This window comes from Suillus plorans (assembly GCF_016647745.1).
Source record: "Suillus plorans strain S12 chromosome Unknown HD556scaffold_50, whole genome shotgun sequence".
Lineage (NCBI taxonomy): Eukaryota > Fungi > Basidiomycota > Agaricomycetes > Boletales > Suillaceae > Suillus > Suillus plorans.
This window is the reverse complement of record NW_024537434.1, coordinates 122,489-145,293: the sequence shown is the minus strand read 5'-3', so window position 1 is coordinate 145,293 and position 22,805 is coordinate 122,489. Positions and strand designations below refer to the sequence as shown.

The 22,805-nt window shown below is 48.6% G+C and overlaps 7 protein-coding genes across 7 annotated transcripts; 4 read left to right on the top strand and 3 right to left on the bottom strand.

Moving 5' to 3' along the window:
* Positions 1 to 98: 98 nt before the first annotated feature.
* HD556DRAFT_1242298 (uncharacterized protein) lies at positions 99 to 1,269 on the top strand (the record flags this gene model as incomplete). Its single annotated transcript, XM_041298269.1, has 3 exons — positions 99 to 192; positions 251 to 660; positions 715 to 1,269. The coding sequence occupies 3 exons, from the start codon at positions 99 to 101 to the stop codon at positions 1,267 to 1,269; spliced, it is 1,059 nt and encodes a 352-aa protein (XP_041157386.1).
* Positions 1,270 to 3,593: 2,324 nt separating this feature from the next.
* Positions 3,594 to 7,285, bottom strand: HD556DRAFT_1274178 (CHAT domain-containing protein; the record flags this gene model as incomplete). The annotated part of the gene is made up of 5 exons (XM_041299210.1): positions 7,162 to 7,285; positions 6,953 to 7,103; positions 6,758 to 6,897; positions 6,613 to 6,710; positions 3,594 to 6,557 (listed from the first exon to the last, which is right to left on the bottom strand). The coding sequence occupies exons 1-5, from the start codon at positions 7,199 to 7,201 to the stop codon at positions 3,594 to 3,596; spliced, it is 3,393 nt and encodes a 1,130-aa protein (XP_041157385.1). The 5' UTR covers positions 7,202 to 7,285.
* Positions 7,286 to 7,365: 80 nt separating this feature from the next.
* On the bottom strand, positions 7,366 to 8,246 carry HD556DRAFT_1391708 (uncharacterized protein; the record flags this gene model as incomplete). The annotated part of the gene is made up of 1 exon (XM_041303568.1): positions 7,366 to 8,246. A coding segment is annotated over one exon (288 nt), but the record flags the coding sequence as incomplete, so codon positions are not given.
* Positions 8,247 to 12,103: 3,857 nt separating this feature from the next.
* HD556DRAFT_1310626 (uncharacterized protein) lies at positions 12,104 to 14,897 on the bottom strand (the record flags this gene model as incomplete). The annotated part of the gene is made up of 8 exons (XM_041300436.1): positions 12,104 to 12,176; positions 12,232 to 12,413; positions 12,480 to 12,623; positions 12,670 to 12,846; positions 12,905 to 12,942; positions 12,996 to 13,446; positions 13,494 to 14,501; positions 14,574 to 14,897. The coding sequence occupies 8 exons, from the start codon at positions 14,895 to 14,897 to the stop codon at positions 12,104 to 12,106; spliced, it is 2,397 nt and encodes a 798-aa protein (XP_041157383.1).
* A 217-nt stretch (positions 14,898 to 15,114) lies between these two features.
* HD556DRAFT_1446143 (uncharacterized protein) lies at positions 15,115 to 18,389 on the top strand (the record flags this gene model as incomplete). The annotated part of the gene is made up of 4 exons (XM_041307039.1): positions 15,115 to 15,693; positions 15,748 to 16,038; positions 16,098 to 17,958; positions 18,022 to 18,389. The coding sequence occupies 4 exons, from the start codon at positions 15,115 to 15,117 to the stop codon at positions 18,387 to 18,389; spliced, it is 3,099 nt and encodes a 1,032-aa protein (XP_041157382.1).
* Positions 18,390 to 19,130: 741 nt separating this feature from the next.
* HD556DRAFT_1198713 (uncharacterized protein) lies at positions 19,131 to 20,227 on the top strand (the record flags this gene model as incomplete). The annotated part of the gene is made up of 3 exons (XM_041296334.1): positions 19,131 to 19,216; positions 19,281 to 19,908; positions 19,973 to 20,227. Coding segments are annotated over 3 exons (969 nt in total), but the record flags the coding sequence as incomplete, so codon positions are not given.
* A 670-nt stretch (positions 20,228 to 20,897) lies between these two features.
* HD556DRAFT_1446141 (uncharacterized protein) lies at positions 20,898 to 21,907 on the top strand (the record flags this gene model as incomplete). The annotated part of the gene is made up of 3 exons (XM_041307038.1): positions 20,898 to 21,383; positions 21,440 to 21,815; positions 21,876 to 21,907. 3 exons carry the CDS (start codon positions 20,898 to 20,900, stop codon positions 21,905 to 21,907), a joined length of 894 nt encoding a protein of 297 aa, XP_041157380.1.
* Positions 21,908 to 22,805: the final 898 nt, after the last annotated feature.

Genomic DNA, 22,805 nt, shown 5'->3' with positions numbered 1-22,805 from the left:
AACAACGCGATTGAAATCAACTTACGTAATACATAACTGATTTCCGAATTGCACGCGCACAGAGTACCTGGCACTTTCTTGTCGACACCACCATGGCCATGGACTCATCACTAGATCTGAACGGTTTGGCAAAGTCTCTACCAGCAGCAAACCTGGAGAAAGCTGAGAAGGACTTATTGAACAATTTTAAAGGTGAGGAGCGTTTATCCAGGCTCCATCCACGTTACTCACGTTCAGCACACATAACAAGCTGCTGCGCTCAGTATAACAACTCTTTACCGATCTTCAAGGCATGCGTCCAAACGCGCTTATAATGCTGGATATGCAACAGCTTGTCAAGATCTCATGTCGATGATCCAACAGGGCGTTTCTACGGGCGGTGTAGCATTATCTGGGTCAAGCAACCCAGCCGGAGACGTGATGACGATCGGGCGAATCATGGACTGGATTGAGGCTAGGATGGAGGCTGTAAAGGCTCGGGAAGAGGAGGAGGACGAAGATGAAGACCGTGAAAAGGAAAAAGAAAGAGTAAGAGGGAGCGTCCCTGCAAGCCGCCCCAACATAAATAAAGACTCCACTCCCCGTCATGTTTTCCCCGGGGACACTACAAGGGACACTGTACATCCAGGTCCCTCTTCTTCTCGCCTGGAACAGCAAACTGTATGCTTTCTCATCCTTTTTTGCCCATTGGCTGATATATTCCCCTTTTCGTAGGCTGTTCCAGCGCCTTTGACTCCGCATTCTCCTTTCACGGTTAACATATCAAACGTTCCCAATAGACAAACATCACCTACGCCATCCGCCGCGCCACCCGCGCGCCAATCAAGCCACCCATATGCCAGCCAACGTTCATCCAAATCCCGTGCCGCGGGCGCCAAGAAAGACAATCCCGAGTCATTTCCCATCAGCCCACCTATTACAGCATGCCTTACACCTTCAGAGAATATATTTCGCACCCCTCCTGTCACAGCCGCAACATCTGTTACAGGTGACCCTGCTTTCGCCGACTATACTGCTGGCGCTAAGCGCCGTCATGCTGTCATGATGATGCTCGATTCTACCGCTGTTTCGGGCGCTACCGAGTCATCATCACAAGGGAGTAGCGTCTCATCAACAATCACATCCGCCTCTGGAAATACCAGACGCAGAACGCGGAGCTCACGCACGTCCGTCTTTAGCGCCAGTCATACACAAACCCAAAACAACTTGGGGGACGCCATGGACGTGGAAGACGAGGGACGAGAACGAAAGCGAGTGGCAAGACGATGACAGCCATTCAATTAGAAGTATTAAAGGTAGGTATTACCTTTAAGTGTATGTCATAAGGTCGCACTGTCTTTCTAACCCATTTTCACACAATCCTTTGGCATCTAATTTAACACACTTCTGATCCTCCCCTTGTATTGCTCACGCTGCACGAGTTCTGTATGTACGCTTGATTTCAAGTGATACCAATTTTTGTTTGGCAATCATTTTATCCCCATTACTGTTTTACATTAATATATGCAGTGTTTTAACGTTTATGGTTTACGTAGCAGGACTGGAATATCATAAAGGAGAACACATCACAATCCACCGTGACTGTTGTAGCCCTTGGCGTTATTTCACGACTCATATCCACCTTCCCCGACTCGTCCTTGTATACCCTATTCCCAGAAGGAACCTCGGAAATTTGATCATTTTATCCACTTATACCCTTCCGAATCATCAGTCTCGTCATCATAAATCAAATCTACCCGAACTAGTACTCACCATCCGCTCAAAGACTCCTATTTACTGGAGCGGGTAGAGCCCGGAAACGACCCAAACCCATACGACGCTTGAAGCGCTCCAAAGGCCGCTTCATAATCTTTTGGCTGGGACTGCCCAGGGGAAGTCTGCTTCTTGTCCTTTTGTGACTTGAGCAGAGCTTCTGAGGATGCGTTGGAAGACGTGCTTGATGATGTGAATAATGATTTGAACATTTTCGGTGGTAATAGCGAAGATGATTATAGAGCTCTGGCGAAATATGATGCTTGTATTTTCTCTGTTATAAAGGGCTGGGGAAACTTGTATGAGTGAATGAGTGAATCATGCTCAACACTCACTGTTTTATATTGCATAGTAGACGCCATCATGTTTTGTCGTGCGGGATGCAGTAGCACGGCACCGCAGTAGGAGTCACTATAGATCGGTACCATGACTGTAAACTTAAGACAGGTTCTGACTCAACTCATGCCTCGTGGTGTTGTTCCATATGACATTCAACCTGCGCAACGCAGCCCAGAAAGGAACACAGCAATGAATCTGCGATGAATATTGTCCATAATTAGCCGTGCACTGGTAAACGCCAATATCGAAACAGATCCGCAGCATAGCTTTGCTAAAAATCACGGTGCCATTGGTTACATTGATACTATCGCACTTATTGACCATTGACCGTTATAGCTCCCCAAGTATATAAACACATGGCTCGTGTGTTACTTGACCTCTCTTGCTGCGTTTCATTACCCACAACATTCTTGACACGGTCGAGTCAAGTTGCTGCGTGCATCAAGGTAAGTTTGACAGATGACGCGGCCACATTAATGTTGTCTGAAGTGCGACTGCGGTGCACCTGCCACCGGGAGATGGCATGGACACCCTGTTATTGTGCTCACCTTGTAAGTAAATAACAAGTGTTTCATCCAACTCTCATCATTATGAACCCGGTTGAACGTAACCTGGTTTGGTTCACTACATTATGGGGTCAGTCAGCACACTGATAGGACTCCGAGGACTTACTACAGGAAGTAGTAAACTTCAAACTCGACCATTTGAAGAACCTGCAACCACCATTGAATTGTTGCCGGTATTCCGGCATTCGAGCACTAATCTTTTGAAGCGCTGAGTATTGCTGCGTGTGCCTGCGATCGTGTTCTAAACTGTGGAGGAACTACTGCGGAGAAACCATCCTTGGGAGAACGATAAACGATTTTGATTGGCTGACGCAACTCACGATTTAGGAAAGCCAGCCACGTTATAATGATTTACCATATTCGGCCTGAAATGTTGAAGCTCCGACTCGGACCTTTCCTCTACACTGAGTATCTACTCTACTTAAGAGCGTGTGCGACAATTGTCGGACATCTCTGGCGCTGGCCGCCTAACGCCTGTTTCCTGTTTCCTGACTCCCATTCTCTCACTGAAGCATTAATTATGCCTGGGAAGAGCACCTCACCTGCGTCGGAGCTCCTCTCAATGATATTACTAGTCCCCTATATGGGTAGGCACAAACTTGACTCGTTTTATATAAGACGTCGACATTGATTTTGATTAATCGAGCTTTCGCGGTGCACACTTGAAACTTGAAGGATCTAGTAGTATGACTGGTAGGCTTGACTGGCCCAAATCCCACTATCCAAGTACGCAAGCAGAAGACAAGGCTGAAAACGAGTCGAGTACAAAAGAATTTTGGTGGACATTCTAGTCGACAAAAATACAACAGAGTATACGAAAACGAGATAGGCTATAGCTAGAGTGTAAGAATATATCGGGCTCGTTTTTTACAACAAAGAAGATCGCAGACGAACAATTTGTGAACATGCAGCAAACGACAGCAATACGAGGTAGAACTACACACCAATATGAACGAAAACCATCCTCTGCTCCAGCGGCACTTCCGTCTTCACAGCGTGCGTAGCACGGTTCAGTGCCCAGGCTGCCTTCGTACAATCCATCGCACCTCCATCCTTCAAATCTTTGAACATATTCTCATAGAAGGCTTTGACGACATGTTGTGCGACAGAGTCGTCGACCTGCCACAGCGTCCCAATGACGCTCTTGAACCCCGAAAACTGAAGACCAGCTGCGAGGTGAATCACTTCGTCGGGTGTCTCCTCATCTCCGACAGCGGTATGACACGCCGATAAGAACGCGAACTCGGCGTGCGGAATATCTCTCTCCATGATATCGAGCAGCGTCAGATCTTCGTCTTTCATGACGAAATGCGAATTGTAAGGCTGCTCAGGGTCCTGCTTTCCATGACAAGCTAGGTGCACCCAGGTGTTTTGCTGCAAAGCTTCGAGTGCACCTGCTCGTGTGGCTTCGTCGCCAGAAATAGTGGTGCGGTTAGCCATCGCAGGGACGAGCTTATGGACAAGCTCGAGCTCGCTGTCGACGGTCAAGAGCGCCTTGCCTTTCCCTGCACCCGGTTGACCCTGTCCGATCGCCACAAAGGACGGAGGCACGCGCTTCTTCATCAACTGTCTAGATCTGACCAGGGCCGAAAGTGTCGGCGTGTAAGAGCAGATGTAGAGATCCTCCAGGCATGGCTCCTTCCCAGAACGATCTGGCTTTGTTTGAAACGGGTGAGCTGCATGGAGAGGAATAGACGTGAAAGCTGCAGTTGGACATAGCCAGATTCGAGAGTAGTATTTTAGTTTCAGATCATGCCGGAGGACGTTGACGATGGGCAACATGATCTCGCCCCACACTGTCCGCAGGAGAACTATAAGATCGTTTCGCGGCACTTTTGGGCCCAGGGTAGATGCGTGTCGTATTGCCCTGGCGAAGCGATCCTTCAGATTGGTCAGCTCAGCGAGAGTGACAGACGACAAGGGAACATGATGGGGATCTCCTGACGTCGGGACGATGACGGCGCTGCACGAGTATTGACTCGCAATGAGGATGATGACCGGACCCTGGCGCGCTGCTGCTTGCAGGTCTGCGTACAAAGGTGGGAGCAGGAACCGCGAGAACGTCGGAACATCACGTATCTCAGCAACCGCTGCTTCCCATTGCCTTGTAAGTCCCCTGTATTCTATTGTTGCCTGATCAGCAGCGGCTCTATCGGTGATGATTGCAGAACTCTGTGCAGCATTGGAAACGAGTTTTCTCAGCTCCACATATTTACGCGCCAGTTTCGGATTTGCTGACTCAAGATCTTCAACTGGAGTCCTGAGTCGAGAGGCCAGCGACCACTGCTGGCCACGACCCTGCTCTACAAGTTCAACTGCGCGTCGCAGATTGTCGCGACGTATGGCGCACGAGGCTGCATCTACAGGAAATGATTGTGCACCACGAACAGCGGTTGCAGCTTCACGCCGTGAGATGATCGACGATCGTGTCATCACATGGCTGTCGAAAAGCTCAAAGCACACTTGGTATGCTTCTAGGGCAGATTCATGTTGATAGACTTCTGCTTGGCAAGCCCACTCAATAGCTTCCACGATGCGTCGCAGAAATCCTACAGTAGGGTGCCTTGACGCCAGTCTGAAGTTCTCCACTGCAAGCAACAAATCAGCAGGATCCTGCAGAATCCGGTAACGAGACAAATAGGCCTCCTGCAGCCACATGTAGCTGCAATACCTGTCCGGGTGCAGTGAAGACAGAGCCGCCAATGATTCTTGGCAAAGAGCAATGGCCTCCTCAATATCTTCATTCTTCTGAGTTTCCGTGAAACGAGAGCAGAGCGCCGAGCTCAAATTGAAAAGAGTAACATGGCGCCCTGGATGGTCAAGCCCTGTTAACACAAGAGATTCTCGATACAGATCAATGGCCTCATTGAGATCCTCGCTGACTTGCGATTTGTCATATCTGTTTTTGAGCGCGTGGGCAAGGTTGTTAAGCGTGGCGTCACGACGTGGATGCCCATGTGGGCACAACGTCAGGGACTCGCGATAGTGGCTGATAGCTCGGGTCATGTCTTCGATATCACCGCGTGCGTTGAAACGGTAGACGAGGGCGACCCCTAGGTTGTCCAGTGAGCAATCACGAGATTCGTGCCCAACAGGGTGCAGGTGCAGCGCTTCTTCCTGCAAAAATATGGCCTCATCGAGGTCATTATGATTGCCTTGGTGCTTAAAGCGGGATACAAGTGAACAGGCCAAGTCGTTCAGGTAGGTATCACGGCCAGCATGTCCCTCGAGACACAGAGACACGGCTTCACGACGAAGCTGTATGCTCGTGTCAATATCATCGATGCTGCCGTGCTGATAAAAGCGTGCTTCAACTGCTTGTGCAAGCTCGTGGAGGGTTCTGGGACGAAGTCGATGGCCCAGAGGACAGAGCTCGAGCACAATTCTTCGAAGGTGGATGCCTTCATCTGATGCGTCTTTTGGAAGTTTGTTGCATCGGCCGATCGTATAATCAACACCATTTTTCCCTGCCGCGATGCTACCAAGGTATGTGCCCTCTGGACAGAGAGGTAGTAGTTCATGATAAAGTTGGGCGGCTTCGCAGATGTCGACATCAGTACTTTTCCTGGAGTGGCGCCAAGTCAGCGCTTGGGTGAGATTATATAGGGATAATAGATGATCGGGATGGTGCTGCGGACGCAATGCAAGGGCGTCGCGGAAGAGGGAAGTGGTAGTATCAATGTCTTGAACATCATTTCGGATGTAGCCTCGAAGGCGAACCCACGCGAGGCTGGTGAGAGCCGTTGCGCGGTCTGGATGGCCGACCGGACACTGGTTCAGAACCAACTGAAAATGCTCCATAGCATCGTTCAAGTGAGAGACATTTTTGCTTTTCATGTATGAGGCAAATTGTGCGTGTCCAGCATCTGCGTCTCGAGCAATCTCGCAGTTTACGAGGGACTATAGTTGGCGCTCCGTCAGCAAAGCAAACAGGACAGAGTCCGGGGTCACTTACATCAAACTGTGCGCCATTGCGATCGTCCGAAGCATGTACAACAGCAACCTTCAGTGTGATGGAAGGTTGGACACCGCGCACGGCTGAGAAAGATAGATCTACGAGATGTTAGCATATGTGCATGGATGAGAAGCAAATCACTCACCAAATGGGTGATCTCCATGATTGAGTAGCTCATCCCACGACATTTGAAGTTCCCCGATGACCTCTCCACCGCCTAGCATTCGACCAAGCTCATAGGACGCCCTGATCTCTATTGACAATGCAGGCGAGTCATTTGATGATCTATACACCAATAATCAGTTCTCGCATCACGTCAGAAGATCACCATGGACGTTACAGAGTTACAGCATCCCCCCACGCTAGAGAATCATCAGATGATACGACACTGATGGCCGATTTCCAGCGTCTCCTCGAGTCGACATTGATCGATATGTAGATGCCAGCGGGAATGCGCTCGGACGGGACTCGAAGATTCTTTCCGCTGATGACTGTAGATAGAGTGTGAGGATCATGAAACGGATACGAAGATAATATGGAGAGACTCGCCTTCAAGTCTGATATATCGGCTTTCTGAGCTGCCACGCATAATGTTGCGATGGAGCAAAATGATGAGGATCGCGGATGGGTAGAGTGGTGGACGGGATGAATGGGAAGGGAAGATGGGGGTGATGATATGGGGACTGCAGATAGAGTTCGGCTGAGTGGGAGATGAGGCCTAGGATTCAGGTCACGCTGCACGTGTATTTCCATGATGTTCGGCAAGATAGACGCTGGTATGATTGCATGAGCGCTAGGAAGGGAGATCACCGACCAGGATTAGCAGAAGAATCTGTGCTAAAGTAGAGAATGGCATGAACAATTCGCGGCGAAAGTGGTCTGCCAACATTGAAAGGGACATGTGAGTCTCAGAGTGATTGCTGCTCCTGGACTTGCATCGTACTACTCAGTTAGCACGCAAAGCCAAAATGTAGAATTGAGTATATTTTGTGAGGTAATGACAGAGGCAAAAAAATGTTTATATCGCTGAAAACGGCGCGCAAAGAAAAGACGAATGATAACATACGACTGGTCCAATTGAGCCGATAGTGTCATGGGGGAAGGATGATCTTGCCTGCAACGAGGAATAAGAAAGAATAAAGCGAAAATGCATCCAATTGTATTCTCGTTCGGTGAAGGATGTATCGATGATTGACGAGCGAAGTATTGAGGAAGCCGTGACCGCTACCGGATTCACTCACCGCCGAGAGATAAAAAACTGAACCCTGCGGAAGAGGAATATCCATTATAGGTGGCACTGCATAAATAGGCTGACAAGTCCATAGTGTAGAGAAGCCTTGAAGGTGACGGGACCATACTTTGACCCAGGACATCGCTATTGACATTAGTGTGGCTTGAGGCTGAAAAATGACATAGGTTACAGGAGCGGACCATTGCGGTGAGCATCTGGATGTGGGGCTTCGACGAGAGGGAGGTGTTGTGCTCGAGGTAAAGGTGATGTCAATGGAACGAGGTGTAGAGCGACTGTCGAGTCAATGGTGAAAGAGACAGAGTGAAGAGGGAATCACCAGATATGAGGCGTATCTCGCAGAAGATGGACGTGAACTCCAATCGTGTAATAGACGTGCAGAGGCACAAGGAACTTGGGTGTCGAGACCGTGGTCCGCAACGTGCCGAAATATCCATCCCGTTCTCACGGTGTTTCTTTCATGCCTCGTGGTGTTGTTCCATCAGAATACAGCATATGATATTCAACCTGCGCACGCAGTCCAGAATTCAAAGGAAGACGGCACTAAAAACCACCATACCATCAATTGGTTACATTGATACTATCGCGCTACATGTCAATTATTGATCATAGCCCCAAATAAACACATGGCTCGTGTGTTACTTGACCTCTCTTGCTGCGCCCCACAAAATTCTTGGCACAGTTGAGTCAAGTTGCTGCTTGCATCAAGGTAAGTTTGATAGATGACGCAGCCACATTGTTGTCTGAAGTGCGACTGCGGTGCACCTGCCAACGGGAGATGGCATGGACACCTTGTTATTGTGCTCACCTTGTAAGTAAATAACAAGTGTTTCATCCAAGTTTCATGATTATGAACCCTAATAGTGATTGAGTACCAGGTCGAACGTAGCCTAATTTGGTTCACTACATTATGGGGCCAGTATACCAGCACACTGACGACTCAGACTTACAGGAGGTAGTAAACATCAAGCTTCAAGCTTGACCATTTGAAGAACCTGCAACTACCATCGAATGTGTTGCCGGTATTACGACATCCGGACACTAGTCTTTTGAAGGGCTGAGCATTGCTGCATGTGCCTGCGATCGTGTTCTAAATTGTAGAGGAACTACAGGTGCGGAGTGGGAGAACGATAAACTATTTTGATTGGCTGACGCAACTCACAATTTCGGAAAGCCAGCCACGATGATTTGCCATATTCGGCCTGGCCCTGAACGTTACAATGCGAAAGCTCCGAAGCGCCAATTCTCTACAGCTACTTTCATATCGATAGGACCGGACTTGATTTTGTTCCCTTCCGCTCTTGTTTACTTGTGGAACTCGACAAACAAAAGGGTTCCGCTGGTTACGATATCTGGGCGCGCGAAGTGACTCAGAATAGCAAGCTCGGAGTCCACTCGTTTGACGCTCATATTAGTCACCGAGTTGCAACGACGTGCGTATGTCACCTCTCGTGGCGCACGACTATCGAATATGAATTGACAATGTCGTACTAACACGTGTACTACTAGACTATTGTCTTCACGATTGACGATGCTGATTCTTCGTGGTGATGCAAGTTCAGTGTTACTCAGCCCCATGCTCCCGGCTCACTGGGCTGGCAACCTGGTTATTAGCACGACAGCCTTCTCGTCTACACAAATCGGCCATTTTTCTGCACACGCCACGCATACTATTTGGTGGGCGCAGGGATTGGTGTTTAGTGCGTCGCAAGTTTTATTTTATTTTTCTACACCCTTGCTTAAGACTCTCCGAGACCCGTATCTGCCCTTGTCAATCTGGTGCTGCCAGTCCCGTTCATCGCGTTCGCCGTTTACTTTGAAGCCAGCGTTTTGATATTCAGTATCTAATGTTCTAGTATTGTCTTAAATTAAATTAATTCTAATCTATTGCTATCGATGACCGAGACTAAGTTGACACCTTGACAAAGTCTTGCAGAATTGAGACACTGCAATTTTCGCCAAGCCCCTTATCATGAAATCGTTGGGACAAGGATGATGCTCTATTGTCGATATGAAACCTCTGCGAATTTTGCGCCATCAGCAGTGTGGTTTAGCCACATCATTATTAGTAAATGTCTCACACCGATGTGTAACAAACGCTTGCAGTCAAACAATGAATAGAAAACAATACACCCACGCAGTTGGTGTGAATCGTGTGTGGTCAATGTCCACACCTGCCAAAGGTATATAAGGTCACGAACATCTCACGAAAAACATCAGTTGCAAACCCACTCACCTCATACCTCTCTTCCCATTCCAGACCCAGCAATTGGCTCGAAAATAAACGCAATGGCGGTCCTGTCAGGCATCATTATTATCGTTGCCATTTGTATCGGGCGCAGTGGTACAGAAGTATAGCATGCGCAACTACCTCTGCGCAATACTGCTGCTTCTGGTCGACATTTAGACCCACTGTCTGCGTGTGTCATCGCAAGCCCAGTCCAGTCCTTCATTACCCTCGCTGGGAGAATTGGAAGACATGTCTCGACCAAATATCCCAGCGAGGGTAGGTGGAGGAGCTGGGCACGATGCCAAGGATCTTGATGTTCTGCCAGGTGGCTTTTCAAAGGTAAATACTATGTGTCGTACTTTTATGACTTACTGCTCCTTGCAGGGAAGCTACCTCTGCGCAATACTGCAGCTTCTGATCGGCATTTAGATCCACTGTTTGCGCGTGTCATCGCAAGCCCAGTCCTGTCCTTCATTATCTTCGCTAGGATGAGTATCGTGCCGTCGCGACACGACGCTTCCCAGCGAGGGTAGGTGGAGGAGCTGGGCACGATGGCGAGGATCTCGATGTTCTGCCAGGTGGCTTTCCAAAGGTAAATACCATATGTCGTACTTTTATGACTTACTGCATGCCATAGGCTCCTTGCAGGGAAGCTACCTCTGCCAATACTGCTGCTTCTGGTCGGCATTTAGATCCACTGTTTGCGCATGTCATCGCAAGCCCAGTCCTGTCCTTCATTATCTTCGCTGGAAACATTATGGTGCACAGTCGCAACACAATGTTGTCCAGCGGGGGTAGGTGGAGGAGCTGGGCACGATGGCAAGGATCTCGGTGTTCTGCCAGGTAGCTTTTCAATCAAAGGTAAATGCCATATGTCGTAATTTTATGACTTACTGCGTGCTACAGGCTCCTTGCAGGGCATGAGCGAGTGGGATTGCGCTGTGACGTGCAGATGGTAGTTGATCTACTGTATGCCCGTGTCGGCGTAAGCCGGGCCGGTCCCGTCCTTCATTACCCTCGCTGGGAGTATTGGAATGCATGTCGCAATCAAAAACTGCCCAGCGAGGGTACGTGGATGTATTGGGCACCGTAGCAAGGCACTGCTCACAGCATGCACGACTAGAAGGTATGTCCGAGTCTGCAAGAACTGTTTTGTTTTTCAGTTCGGCATTGATGCCAATGATCTCATCACTGAAAATCAAGATGTGCTATAAACCATTATATTTGCCTTATAATGGTCATAATACCCGCAATCTGGTAAAATATGGCAAGCGGTTAGATAATGTCATATATACCTTTAAACACCTAGCCTCCTTGACCAATTTAAATAATGATCATACATATTTGTCGGACTACCAAGTATGGCTTGTAAGTGAAGAGATTAACATCCTTTTCGCCCAATACACTACCTTATAAATGCACAACGGGGAGTCAGACGTTAAGCAACAGCAACTGAAATATGCAGAAGGTGATTATCTAGCTAATGCTAGCTAATATTGGTAATATATATAACGGAATGTTTGATTCTGCGGAACCAATTCGCGTCTACCCCACATGCATGCTCATCATATATAGCTTTAAATACATAGCATTTGTGGCCGTCAGCCGATCTACATAATTATTACATGTATATACCAGGACTCCGAGTACATCAGCAAAACCCAAATGGGGTATGTGGCACTGCATATTGCCGTACAGTGACTCAGGGTTCGCAGGAAGGTCCCCCCATGTGCAGCCGAGCCATAGTGTGTGCTTCGGATGTGTCATGCTGTGCAGTCGGGTACAGCTGGCACAGCGCTGCACAATCCTGTAGCGCTGTATGACGCTGTATAGCACAAACCTGCTATGCAGTGTCATACAGTGGTGTATGGTGTTCCATAGCACTCTTATTACACTACCAGTACTGCTAGTATAGTTTTTGTTCTTGCATGCTAGCAGCGCATTAATACGAAAGCCAATGATAATTCAATTCAAAATAAAATGATAGGACTAGTAAGTAGTAGTATGTAAAACTACGCGAGATCAACATCCCACTCTGAGCTGTCATCACCTTCGTCATCACCAAGGCCGGCGCCATGTACATTCCTAACTCGATGGTCAATATACTGCTACTGCCGTGAAAAATCATGCCGAAACTTACATGCCTTCCAATGCCCAAGCTTTGAGCATTTGACGAAGTTTCGGCCCGTGATACGCGTCTTTGTTCGTGCGGTTGAACAGCGTAGAAATGCGATCGTATGAAGTCTCTGAATCCTCGATAGGCGTCTGCTTGGTGCGACTTACCTGGCCATATTTACTGTAGATGAAGATGACGTTGCGAATCTTGGTAGGATAAACTCAGAATCAGTGAACGCACTTCAAGTTTAAGCATACTACAGGCGCACTCACAATAGTCCCAACGAGGAAGAGCGCTGCGGGTGGGATGGTCTTCTGAAACTCGGCGAAATGCTTTAGCGATTTGGATCCATTGTCATAAAACGACTTATGGCAAACGATGCGAACTGCGTCGTTTGCAAAGTTAGATGCACGACCCTACTTGATGTTCAGAATCGAATATCAAGGACAACGAACAACGTACCTCAGAATCAGGCTCGCCACGCAAATATATTGCTTTCTTCAGCAAAGCGGTTGCCTTGAGTTTGACGCTATCAGTTGTATTCCCGTTGATGCCGAGGGCGAGTTCATATACCATCGGAACGACAGTAAGTACAATCTGTTTGATCTTGCTGCGGAATGTTGCGGCATCGTTAAAGACCTAGATCCGTGTGACTTAGTTAATGGAAATATATGTTGGTAAAAATCGGAGCACTCACCACGGTAGCCATCCCCGTTTTGAACTCAGGGTAGTAGCCTTTGTATGTGTGTCAGTGGGCGGTAACACTGTAATTAGAGAAAAGAAAATACCTTTCTCGAGTTTGCATTTCTGTTCTTGCCACTGTACGATCGCTTCCGCGATCACTTCACCACAGACTCCGGTACCACCAATGGATTCTTCTTTGTCGGGGAATGGGACTGAAGTAGCGATATAGAGCCTGAAATTAGCCTTCGCGCGGTCAAGGAGTTTTTGCCAGAGTGATGGGTAGAACCCAACATTAGTTGCATCACGATTGGTAGCAGCACCCTTCGCTTTCTTGGTGCGGTGGCGCCTCCCACTATCGATATCGACCTCATTGAGATCCTCCAAGTTGTCCTGCTGGTCAGAGTCACGGTCATCGCTTGACTGGGAGTTTCTTGTGCGAGCACGCTTGGTCTTCAGGTGGTGGTTCCGTGCACTGCTCAAATACGTAGGGGACGGAGAACGTGGTCGACGATTTTTCGTGTGGTGAGCCTGGAGGATATCATAATCGATATTTGGCTGAAAAACAGTGTCAATACATGGCGATAGTATGGGTGAGTACTTACGACTATGGGAGCGTTCAAAAGACTCGGAACTTGTTTGTTAGTACTCTGTAGACCCGATCGCTTTGGCGCCGTCCTGCTAGTGGTGCGGTTATTCTGATCATGACGGTCCGTGCCAGCCACTCCCGCGCCATCCTCATCCTCATCCTGTGAATACACGCTATGATCAGGTGCTTGTGTAGGGTGTCTTGCTTGCTTGCTGCCACGATAGGTTTGATCACCGTGATGTGGGGGGTGCATGACGGTGTCACTCCCGTAAAAATCCTCCTCGTGCTCCATAATCTCATCGGCATCATCGTCTTGCGCAAAATCTCCACCCTCAAGCTCGTTATCAACGCCATCATCTTCTGCAAAATCTCCACCCTCCTCAATGTCCTCTTCAATGTCCTCTTCAACGTCATCTTCATCCTCTTCAACATCCGCCTCTTCATGACCTTCTTCAGTTTCAACGACGGACATATTTTGACTGACGGAGGAACCGAAAGCAGGAGGAGTGCGAGCAACGGTATGGTGGGGTGTCATGGTCGCTGATGGCTCCCGCTGAACAGCAGTGTTGAGAATAGGAATAGATGAGCCCGAGCGTTGGTTGACGACAGAATGAGAAACACTACGAGGAACAATACGAGCACCAGCAGGATGCTGGACAGCTGGAATTCTACTTTCATCAGCCTGATGGTCATGAGGAGCGCCATAAGAGGCGCCGTGAGAGACGCTTCGAGAAGCACCGCGAGAAGCACCACGCCGAGAAGCACCACGATGAGAAGCACCACGAGAAATACCACGAGAGACGCTGCGAGAAGCACCTTGAGAGGTACCATGATCATGGACATAGGGCCGGGCAGGAGATATCGTTAAATCAGGTTGAGGATCCGTTTGGTGGGACTGGAGTGGTTTGGAACCAACATATGTTGAGGGAACTGGATGACCCTGCAAACCAAACCTTCCCGTATCCGCGACGTGTAGAGCAGGTGTGGGACCTGCAGCACTAGGGTCTGACTCGGATGCCTCCTGCTAAATACCAAACATTAGTACCGCCGTGATGATGCGGTTTCAGGAATGAACATCAACCAAGCAGGTACTTACTATTGCACTTAAGTTTCTCCGAGTCTCAAGCTGCCGAGGAGCTTTTCCTCCCCTCTTCTTCTTTGCCACCGGAGCCATCGCATTTTCAGGTTCATCAAACGGGACAACGACGTTCTGAACCTTCGATTTTCCAGGTGCTCTGGCCGGAGTCTGAAGAGCATTTCCTATCTTCTCTAGCTGAGAATTCCTTCCTCCAGCACCAGCGCCAGGTCGGTTGGAACGACGACGGGGAGGTTGGACCGACGTCACTGGTTCATTGTCGATGTCTGATTCAACGACTTGAAGCGACGGGACTCCGACTTGTTGCCCCCTCTGTCGGCCCATGGTAAGCACACGACTAGTAGGCGAGTGATGGAGAAGGTGAACCTTCAAAATCAGGTTAAATAATAGTTACAGCATCCATGGGTAGGTACCAGCATGGTGCTTAATTACTAAGTGGTAGTACTACCGAATCCGAATCGTACCGGCACGTTACGTATTAGTACAGTAGCAAAGTCCAGCACATACTAGTACCTCCGTCCCGACTCCCTGCTCAATCTCAATGACAGCTAACTGCCCTAACTGTTTGAAAGAGTTTCAGAGCGCTTGGGCTGTTTCACGACACCTGAGCCAGCCCCTTACATCCTGTCTACGATGGATTGATCAGCTTGAGGATGCAGCGCAAATCTTGCGAGACTCACAGTTGGCGGACCAGCACGCAACTCTCGGCCCATCTGAGTCGTCATCCAACCCTCGTCATTCCAGAACACCAAGCCCTTTTCAAGTTCAAGTTGATAGTGAGGAAATGGTGTATGTTCAGGATATGAATGACTCGGGCTATTTCTACGGTGACGAGGGAGGCGTGGTGGGCTTGGAGAGTGACCTGCCAGGGTCGGTTGAAGAGCCTTTGGGCAGCCAAGCTTCGGAGAAGCCTTACGTCGAGCGCTTCAGGAACGCTGCGAAAGTGTATCGGCGCGGCCAGACCTTTTGGGACAGGTTTAATATGGATCCCTATTCAGCATATCGCAAGGACAACCTTTACTATCCATTCGCGTCCCGTCAGGACTGGGAGCTCGGCAGCTTTCTCCTGTGCTCGTCATTAAGTATGGCCGCCATAGATGAGTTCCTGGAGCTCGAACTAGTACGGCTTGAGTCAGCTGGCATGTTACTGTCACAAGTGCTGATTTCTTCGCAGATTAAAGCATTGTCTCTCTCCTTTCGTACAGCCAAGGAGTTGCGTGGTCGTGCTGAGCTGCTACCTCCTGTTCCGAAGTGGCAGTACCGCATAGTCTCAACCACTCACCCAACAAAACAGCCGTTATATTTTTACTGGCGCGATCCATTGGATTGCATCAAATCGCTTTTTAGCCACCCGTTGTTTGCTAAAGAAATAGATGTCACGCCGCAACGTGTATATCACACAGTGGAACGCACATCACGAATTTACAATGAATGGCTGACGGGTGACACAGCATGGTCGATGCAGGTAATACATACCTGACTATCAATGGTCTCCAACTTGCTAACTCTCACATCTCATCGTAGTCACAACTTCCAGATGGTGCGACATTGTTAGGTGTCATACTGTCCTCTGATAAGACCAACATCACCAACATGACTGGTGGACGTGTCGCTCACCCGCTCCTGATCAGCCTTGCCAATATCAAGATGGCAACTCGAAACAAGGCATCCTCACATGCTTTCCTCCTAACAGCGCTGCTTCCAATTGCTGAATTTCTGCATCCAGTGAAACGGATGCAGAGTGTTCTTGAAGCCCGCTTAGTCCACCAGTGTCTAGATATCGTGCTAGAGCTGCTCAAGCAAGCTGCACGCATCGGCCGGATGATGTCGGACCCACTTGGGAACCTCAGATACTGTTTCACTCCCTTAGCTTCGTACATTGTCGATACACCCGAGGCATGCATGCTCGCATGTGTCCGAGGAAAGACCTCACCGATCACTATGGCTATGTATGAAAACTTCGGAGACGCCTTCCAGCACTCCCCTCGAACAGCTAAAATGACTCTCGACCAGCTTTTGAGCATTAGTTGTGACCCCCTCGACGTCGAAGGTTACTTTGATGCATGCGCTCCATTCCGCCTGAGTGGTGTAGCCCAGCCATTCTGGCGTGATTGGTCACTTGCAGATCCGCATGTATTTTTCACTCCCGAACCCCTGCATCACTGGCACCGTGAGTTCTATGATCACAATGTTAAGTGGTGTCTCGCAGCTGTTGGCGAACAGGAACTAGACTTTCGCTTCTCCGTTTTGCAACCACTCACGACGTTCCGACACTTCAAGGATGGCATTTCCAAGCTTAAACAAGTCACTGGAAGAGCCCAACGTGATATGCAACGCTATATTGTTGCTCTCATTGCCGACGCAGCCCCCCGTAGTGTTGTGATAGCTGTTCGCGCGCTGATGGACTTTCGCTACATATCGCAAGCGACAACGATCGACGAAGCGCATTGTCAAAAGATTCTCGGTGCCCTCAAGGAATTTCACGAACACAAGCAAGAAATCATTGCTTGCGGTGCACGTCGAGGTGCGAAGAGCAAACAGGTCCTCGACAACTGGCATATACCCAAATTGGAGTTGATGCAGAGTGTCGAGCCCAGCATACGTCAAGTCGGCTCTCTCTTGCAGTGGTCTGCCGACACCACAGAGCACGCTCACATCACCCTAATCAAGGATCCCGCAGATTCCTCCAACAACATCAACTATGATGCTCAAATATGCTGGTTTCTTGATCGCCGAGAGAAATGTCGAAACTTCCAGATTGCAACATCAATAATCGCTCATACACAATCACAGTCACAAGCTTCTACTTCTCGAACGACGGATGCCAGTTCGGAACATCATGACGAGTCGCACGACGAAGATCCACACGCTGACAAATCAAACTTGCAGACAGGTTTGGATGATCTCTGGGGGCCGAAGCGTGTAGTGACCGATTTCTTCAAGAAGGCAGAGCAACTCTCTTCAGATATCGAAGTAGCCAGACCTCTCCGCACATTCGTGGTCGGTGCAGCAGCAATCCACCTGAATTTCGATTTTTCAATACGACGCATACCAGTCGATGTCGTCGCTGAAAAATTCTCTCTACCCGACTTGCGGGGAGCACTCGCTGACTATATTCAACGAGAGGGTATGGCTCAGAACGTCCACTCGCTGAGGGGACAACGCCGAGCATTGCCTGATGCACCTCTTCCTTTTAATGACCTTATGGTCTGGTTTAAAGTACGCGTGCAGCAGGCATCGTACCACAGCCCATCAATCACTCCTCCTGCTCTCACAGTCAACGCGCATCCTCCGAGCGCAACTTGGAAGTATGGGCGTTATGACGCTGCTATTTTCACTGTTGATGACACCGGACGTGAACAATGGCCTACTAGTGGGCTTAAAGGTATGTTTCTCAGATGTCCATTTGTATACTTGTGTCCGAGTTTGACATCCGAGCAACTTGCAGGCCATGATGTTGTTGAGGTGCACCTTATCATGCAACCGCTTCCTCCACGAGGAAAACCTGGTAGTGCCCCTTGGGCCACGCGTTTTCTTACTTATGTTCAGCGCCTAGATGTTATGCCTCAGCGTCATGGAAGCTTGCTGGAATGCACAACACAGATGCATGTTTTAAAACGTGCAATGCGATCAGCAGGGACTCCCTTCGGTGATATCCTCCCACTAGATCAACTTCGTTCTTTTGCTCAAATTATCCCCCGCTTTGGTCGTGTTGCTGATTCTCGTTTAACAGCACAAAATAGTGCTCACTTTGCTCAGACATTCTTCCTAAATAAGTACATTGACAAAGACTTCTACTATGCTATCTCAAACTAGTGTAGTCTTTTGCATTATGATTCAATTGTATGGAAAAGTACTAGGTTGAAGATGATAGTTGATATTAATGATTGAAGCACTCTGTGCTCGATGTATGATACTATGTGTCACTGTAAGACACTGCACAATCCTAGACTGTACAAGGACCTGCTGTATAGCTCTGTATAGCGCTATATAGCGCTACCTTAGACACGTGCCTCTCAGCTGACTAATAAACTCCAGTCATCAATGGAGATGATTGACAGGCCAACCCTCACTGGTTGTCAGCATCATACTACCTCTCTCAATGCCTGTCACCAGCAATCTCACTGGCATGGCTCTTCCAGCTCTTTATTCTAAGCTCTCACAGAGTTCAAAGTCTTGGCTTCCAAGATCACCCTCAATGAATTTGATCCTCCCTCCTCAATGTGTACAACTCGAGAAAATCTCCTGTTCCTTGTATAATCATGTTCCAACGGAAACAGAACTTCAAGACAAGCAAATTCTTGAAGACCTCAAGACAGCAATAAAGACAACACTCGAGGTTCAATTTACAGACTTGGATAATCCCGATTCTTTAAGCTTAGGTTAGTATTTCTCAGATCGCTTATTACACATTCAAATCTTCTTCCTGACCATTCATCAACACAAACTTGAAGACCATTGCGCCATTGTCCTTGAAGCACTCCAACATCCTCAACCTCATACAATTGTAGGCCGATCTACACGTTAAGTATCGTAGATCAATATTTACCATTATCTGAGGTCATCGCCGATATCACGCCTACAGAGTACGCGGTTGTGGTAGCATTTACGTCGGAAGAGCGAGATTTTGAAGTCAGAGCAAAGTAAACAGTAGAGTAGTAGCTGAGTCGTACGCGTATACTGACCACGTCTCATTTCTTACTACAGATTCGTCTACTTCGCGGATACTCAAGATATTTACATCATGCCCCCCCTTCCCGTCCATGAACAACCAGCTGCGCACCTTGCGAAGGCCGTGAACAAGTTCACGGAAGCCATCCCTTACGACAAGCTCCTGATCGACACCACTGTACACCTCAATCATCGCATCCAAAACAAGGATTCGACGAATATACCAGATCTACACCTTACCGTCACAGCACAACCCCCGGAGGATATAGAGTCAGATGAGATGGTGGTAGCGAAGCCGGTGTCCAAATGGGTTGGAGAATGCGGGCTTTCCTCAGATACCAACTGCATGGTGCGGAAGCTAAGCAACACATGCGACGGCCATCAAGACATTGATTACGCTTTCATCATATCCTTCAAAGAGCGAATTAAATGGCAACAACCAAAAGAAGGGGACACCACTATTCAACAACTTCGCTCAGCTCCCGCGTTAGATTACGAAGACTTCATCCCATCCCGCATCAAGAAGAGCTTGAGGTTTGGACCGGTGGAGATCAAGTCTCACACCTGGATTGATATCAGCGAGGTCCGCTACAGCATATACAAACGTGGCACGGACGGTCACTTTGATTTCAACAACAAGGATGCTTCTACATTCGCAGAGGGGGTACGTGCTATGTGTTCACCTTATTAGTATCTACTAATTTTTGGCCTCAACTCGCCCCCCACAGACCCTTTACCCCGTGTTGCAGATGGGTGATGTTGAACGCATGTTGGATAACGCCGCAGAGAGCTTGAAGGGTTACATTGTATCATTGATGGAGGGTATGGGTCTTGAGGAGAGTGCAGTTCAGAGTGCGCGTGATTCCCATCCCGTATTTGAGCCCGTTTGGGGGGCAGCCCTCAACTCTATCTCCTCCGCGATCTACCTTACAGCATATTGCCGCTACTTGGACTGGCGCCACCACAAATACGACAAACGCAAGACAATGCACGTTGTCATTCAACAACCCTCAAGCTCCGAGTCTACCAGTACCGGACCAACCGATCCTTCGACCATTACGACAACTTCTTCCTCATCTGATCCCACAACTCGCCCCTCGTCCGCCACGACGCCGGCCTCTTCATCTACTGGGTTATTGCTCGACGTGCAGCCTGAGCGCTCAGCAAAGAAGTTGAAGGTTCAGCCAGAAGGTGAAGGGTCTACTAGGGGGAAACAGCAGAAGGAGGCAAAGGCACAGGTGAATGGGAGTGGGAGTGGGGGTGGCAAGGGGAAGGGGAAGGGGAAGGGGAAGGGGAAGGGTCGTCAGTAGTGGGCTCTTGCCGTGTCGATCGTCAATGGTAAGTGTCCGTTGTTTGACTCAACTTCCTCTTAACACTGACGATTTACAATCGGTAGTACTTCAAATCTTCGCTTGTTCCGAGTCTATCGCACCAGCACTCCGAGTCTTTGAATTTGCTGGTCTACTACTACTAGTTTGTTGCATTTCTTTTGTACTTTCAGAGCCTACTACTACTATGGATATTTCTCACTGTACTGTGCGCTAGTTAGCCTATGTAGGTACTATGAGATTCGCGTACAATTTGTCACATCACGTTTAACCACTCACTCTCGGCGTGACCCGGGAAAATTGAACTACTAACAGCATAACTTCAATGGCCTCCGGTGCCCAACCTGCAACAGACACGTCTCTTACAGGGATTTCACCTGATCGAAAACGCTCACATGAGCCCCAGACCCATCTAATAACACAAGCAATTCACGCCGGAACGCGTGCGCCAGTACCACCAAAACCAATAGGACCTTTTTCTGCGGTCTCCAGCTCAAGCACAGAAGGACCAGTCGTAAACAACACATCATCCATTCATCGCACTCCATCCAAGTCGTCCATCTCTGAGGCTCAACATATGTCTACTGTACTAGTACCTACTGCTATGCAAGGCGTTTTGCATTCTAACTTGAAGCACATTGGAATGCCTAGGGCCATTGGCGCTCTACGAAACCGATCCCCTGCATTATTGCGCCACTTGACCACGCCGAATGTTGCGCGTTCTACTCTCGGGTTGAACTTGAACAAAGTTCCATCACCTGTATTCTCGGTAAAAACAGAGTCAGACTCAAACTGCGAAGACAGCGACAATGTAAGTTCAACAGCATCCATACACGCTATCTAGTACTAAATGACAATATTGCCCAGGAATCTACTCACACCATCGACACCCAGGCCCGGTCTAGCGAGGAACACAAGGCCCAGCTCGTTTTGAACGCGACCCGTGCACAGCGAGATGTTTGCTTTGCGGAGAAGACACTCGCAGATTGTGTTGTCCAGCAGAATAGAGCACTTGGGCTCCTCTACCAGTTCGAGGCTACAGAAGCTGGGAGGAAGTTGGAGGACGCTCATATCGACATTGGTTATGTACGTCATTCGGTCCACAAAATCGGCATCACATTGCTCGAGGACTTTACTAGTAGTAAGCCTCGAAAACGTCGTCGCAAATCTACTAGTCAGGTTGATGGTGATACGCTCAGCCCGGAAGTAGACTTGGCTCTGCCACTGCCCGGGCCACTGGCAGGTAATTGTATTCTGTTAAATTTGTTCGACCGCTCCTATTGACGTATTTTCTATGAAATAGATACAGGATCTGCGAGCGCGACCCAGAGCTGAGTCAAACACTCGAGAATCTTCTGAGGTAGCGCCCGATTCCTTGACCTGTTATTCAAACTAGTAGATACTCTTCTGGCACGACATATAGTATACTGGCAGTACTACTAGTACTATACTGTTTGACTTGATATCCCGGATCTACTGTATTAGCAGTCGCAGTACATACTTTTAATGAATCAATGTTTGTTTCAAGTCGTTCTTTCAAGTCGTTCAAACTCAAGTTAACTTGAAGAGCTGGTACTACTAGTACTACTCGGGTCGTTCGCTGTAGCGCGCTGTGTGGTGCTATGTCGCGCTGCAGAAGTCTACTTTATGTACAGTTATGTCATTGTGCACTGCACGTGGTCGCTACACATCACTACAGGTGCCTGCAACTGCTGTAAGGTGCTGTAAGATGCTGTAAGCTGCCACGGTAGCTGTGCTAAATTTAGTGTTTTGCTGATGTATGGTACTCTACACATGTATCCCATAGCTCAATGGTATCTTGGCACTAGCCTCTATCCCGGTAGCTCATTTGCAATGCGACAGTAACAAATGGTTGGCCATGAAAAGTACTGCGAGCATCTTGAAGTTCAACACGAGCAAGATGCAGGTGTTATTTGGTACTACTGATTTCGTATGCAGGATTTGCAGGGCATAGACTCGTGCGCCAGCAGAGCATCGAGCGCAGTAGCAGAGCATGGTAGTAGAGCATTGAGAGCGGTAGTAGAGCATCGAGAGCAATACTAGAACATCGAGCACAGCAGTAGATGATCAAGTCCAATGATAGGATGCAGTTCGGCAATGGGAGTTAGCCATGGGATCAAGGGCTGGCCATCCAATCGAATTTCTACCGTTGAGCGCCCCGAGTTTCCTGTGGGGTTGTTCCTAGCCATAACCAAGTTTCCTAGACAGACGA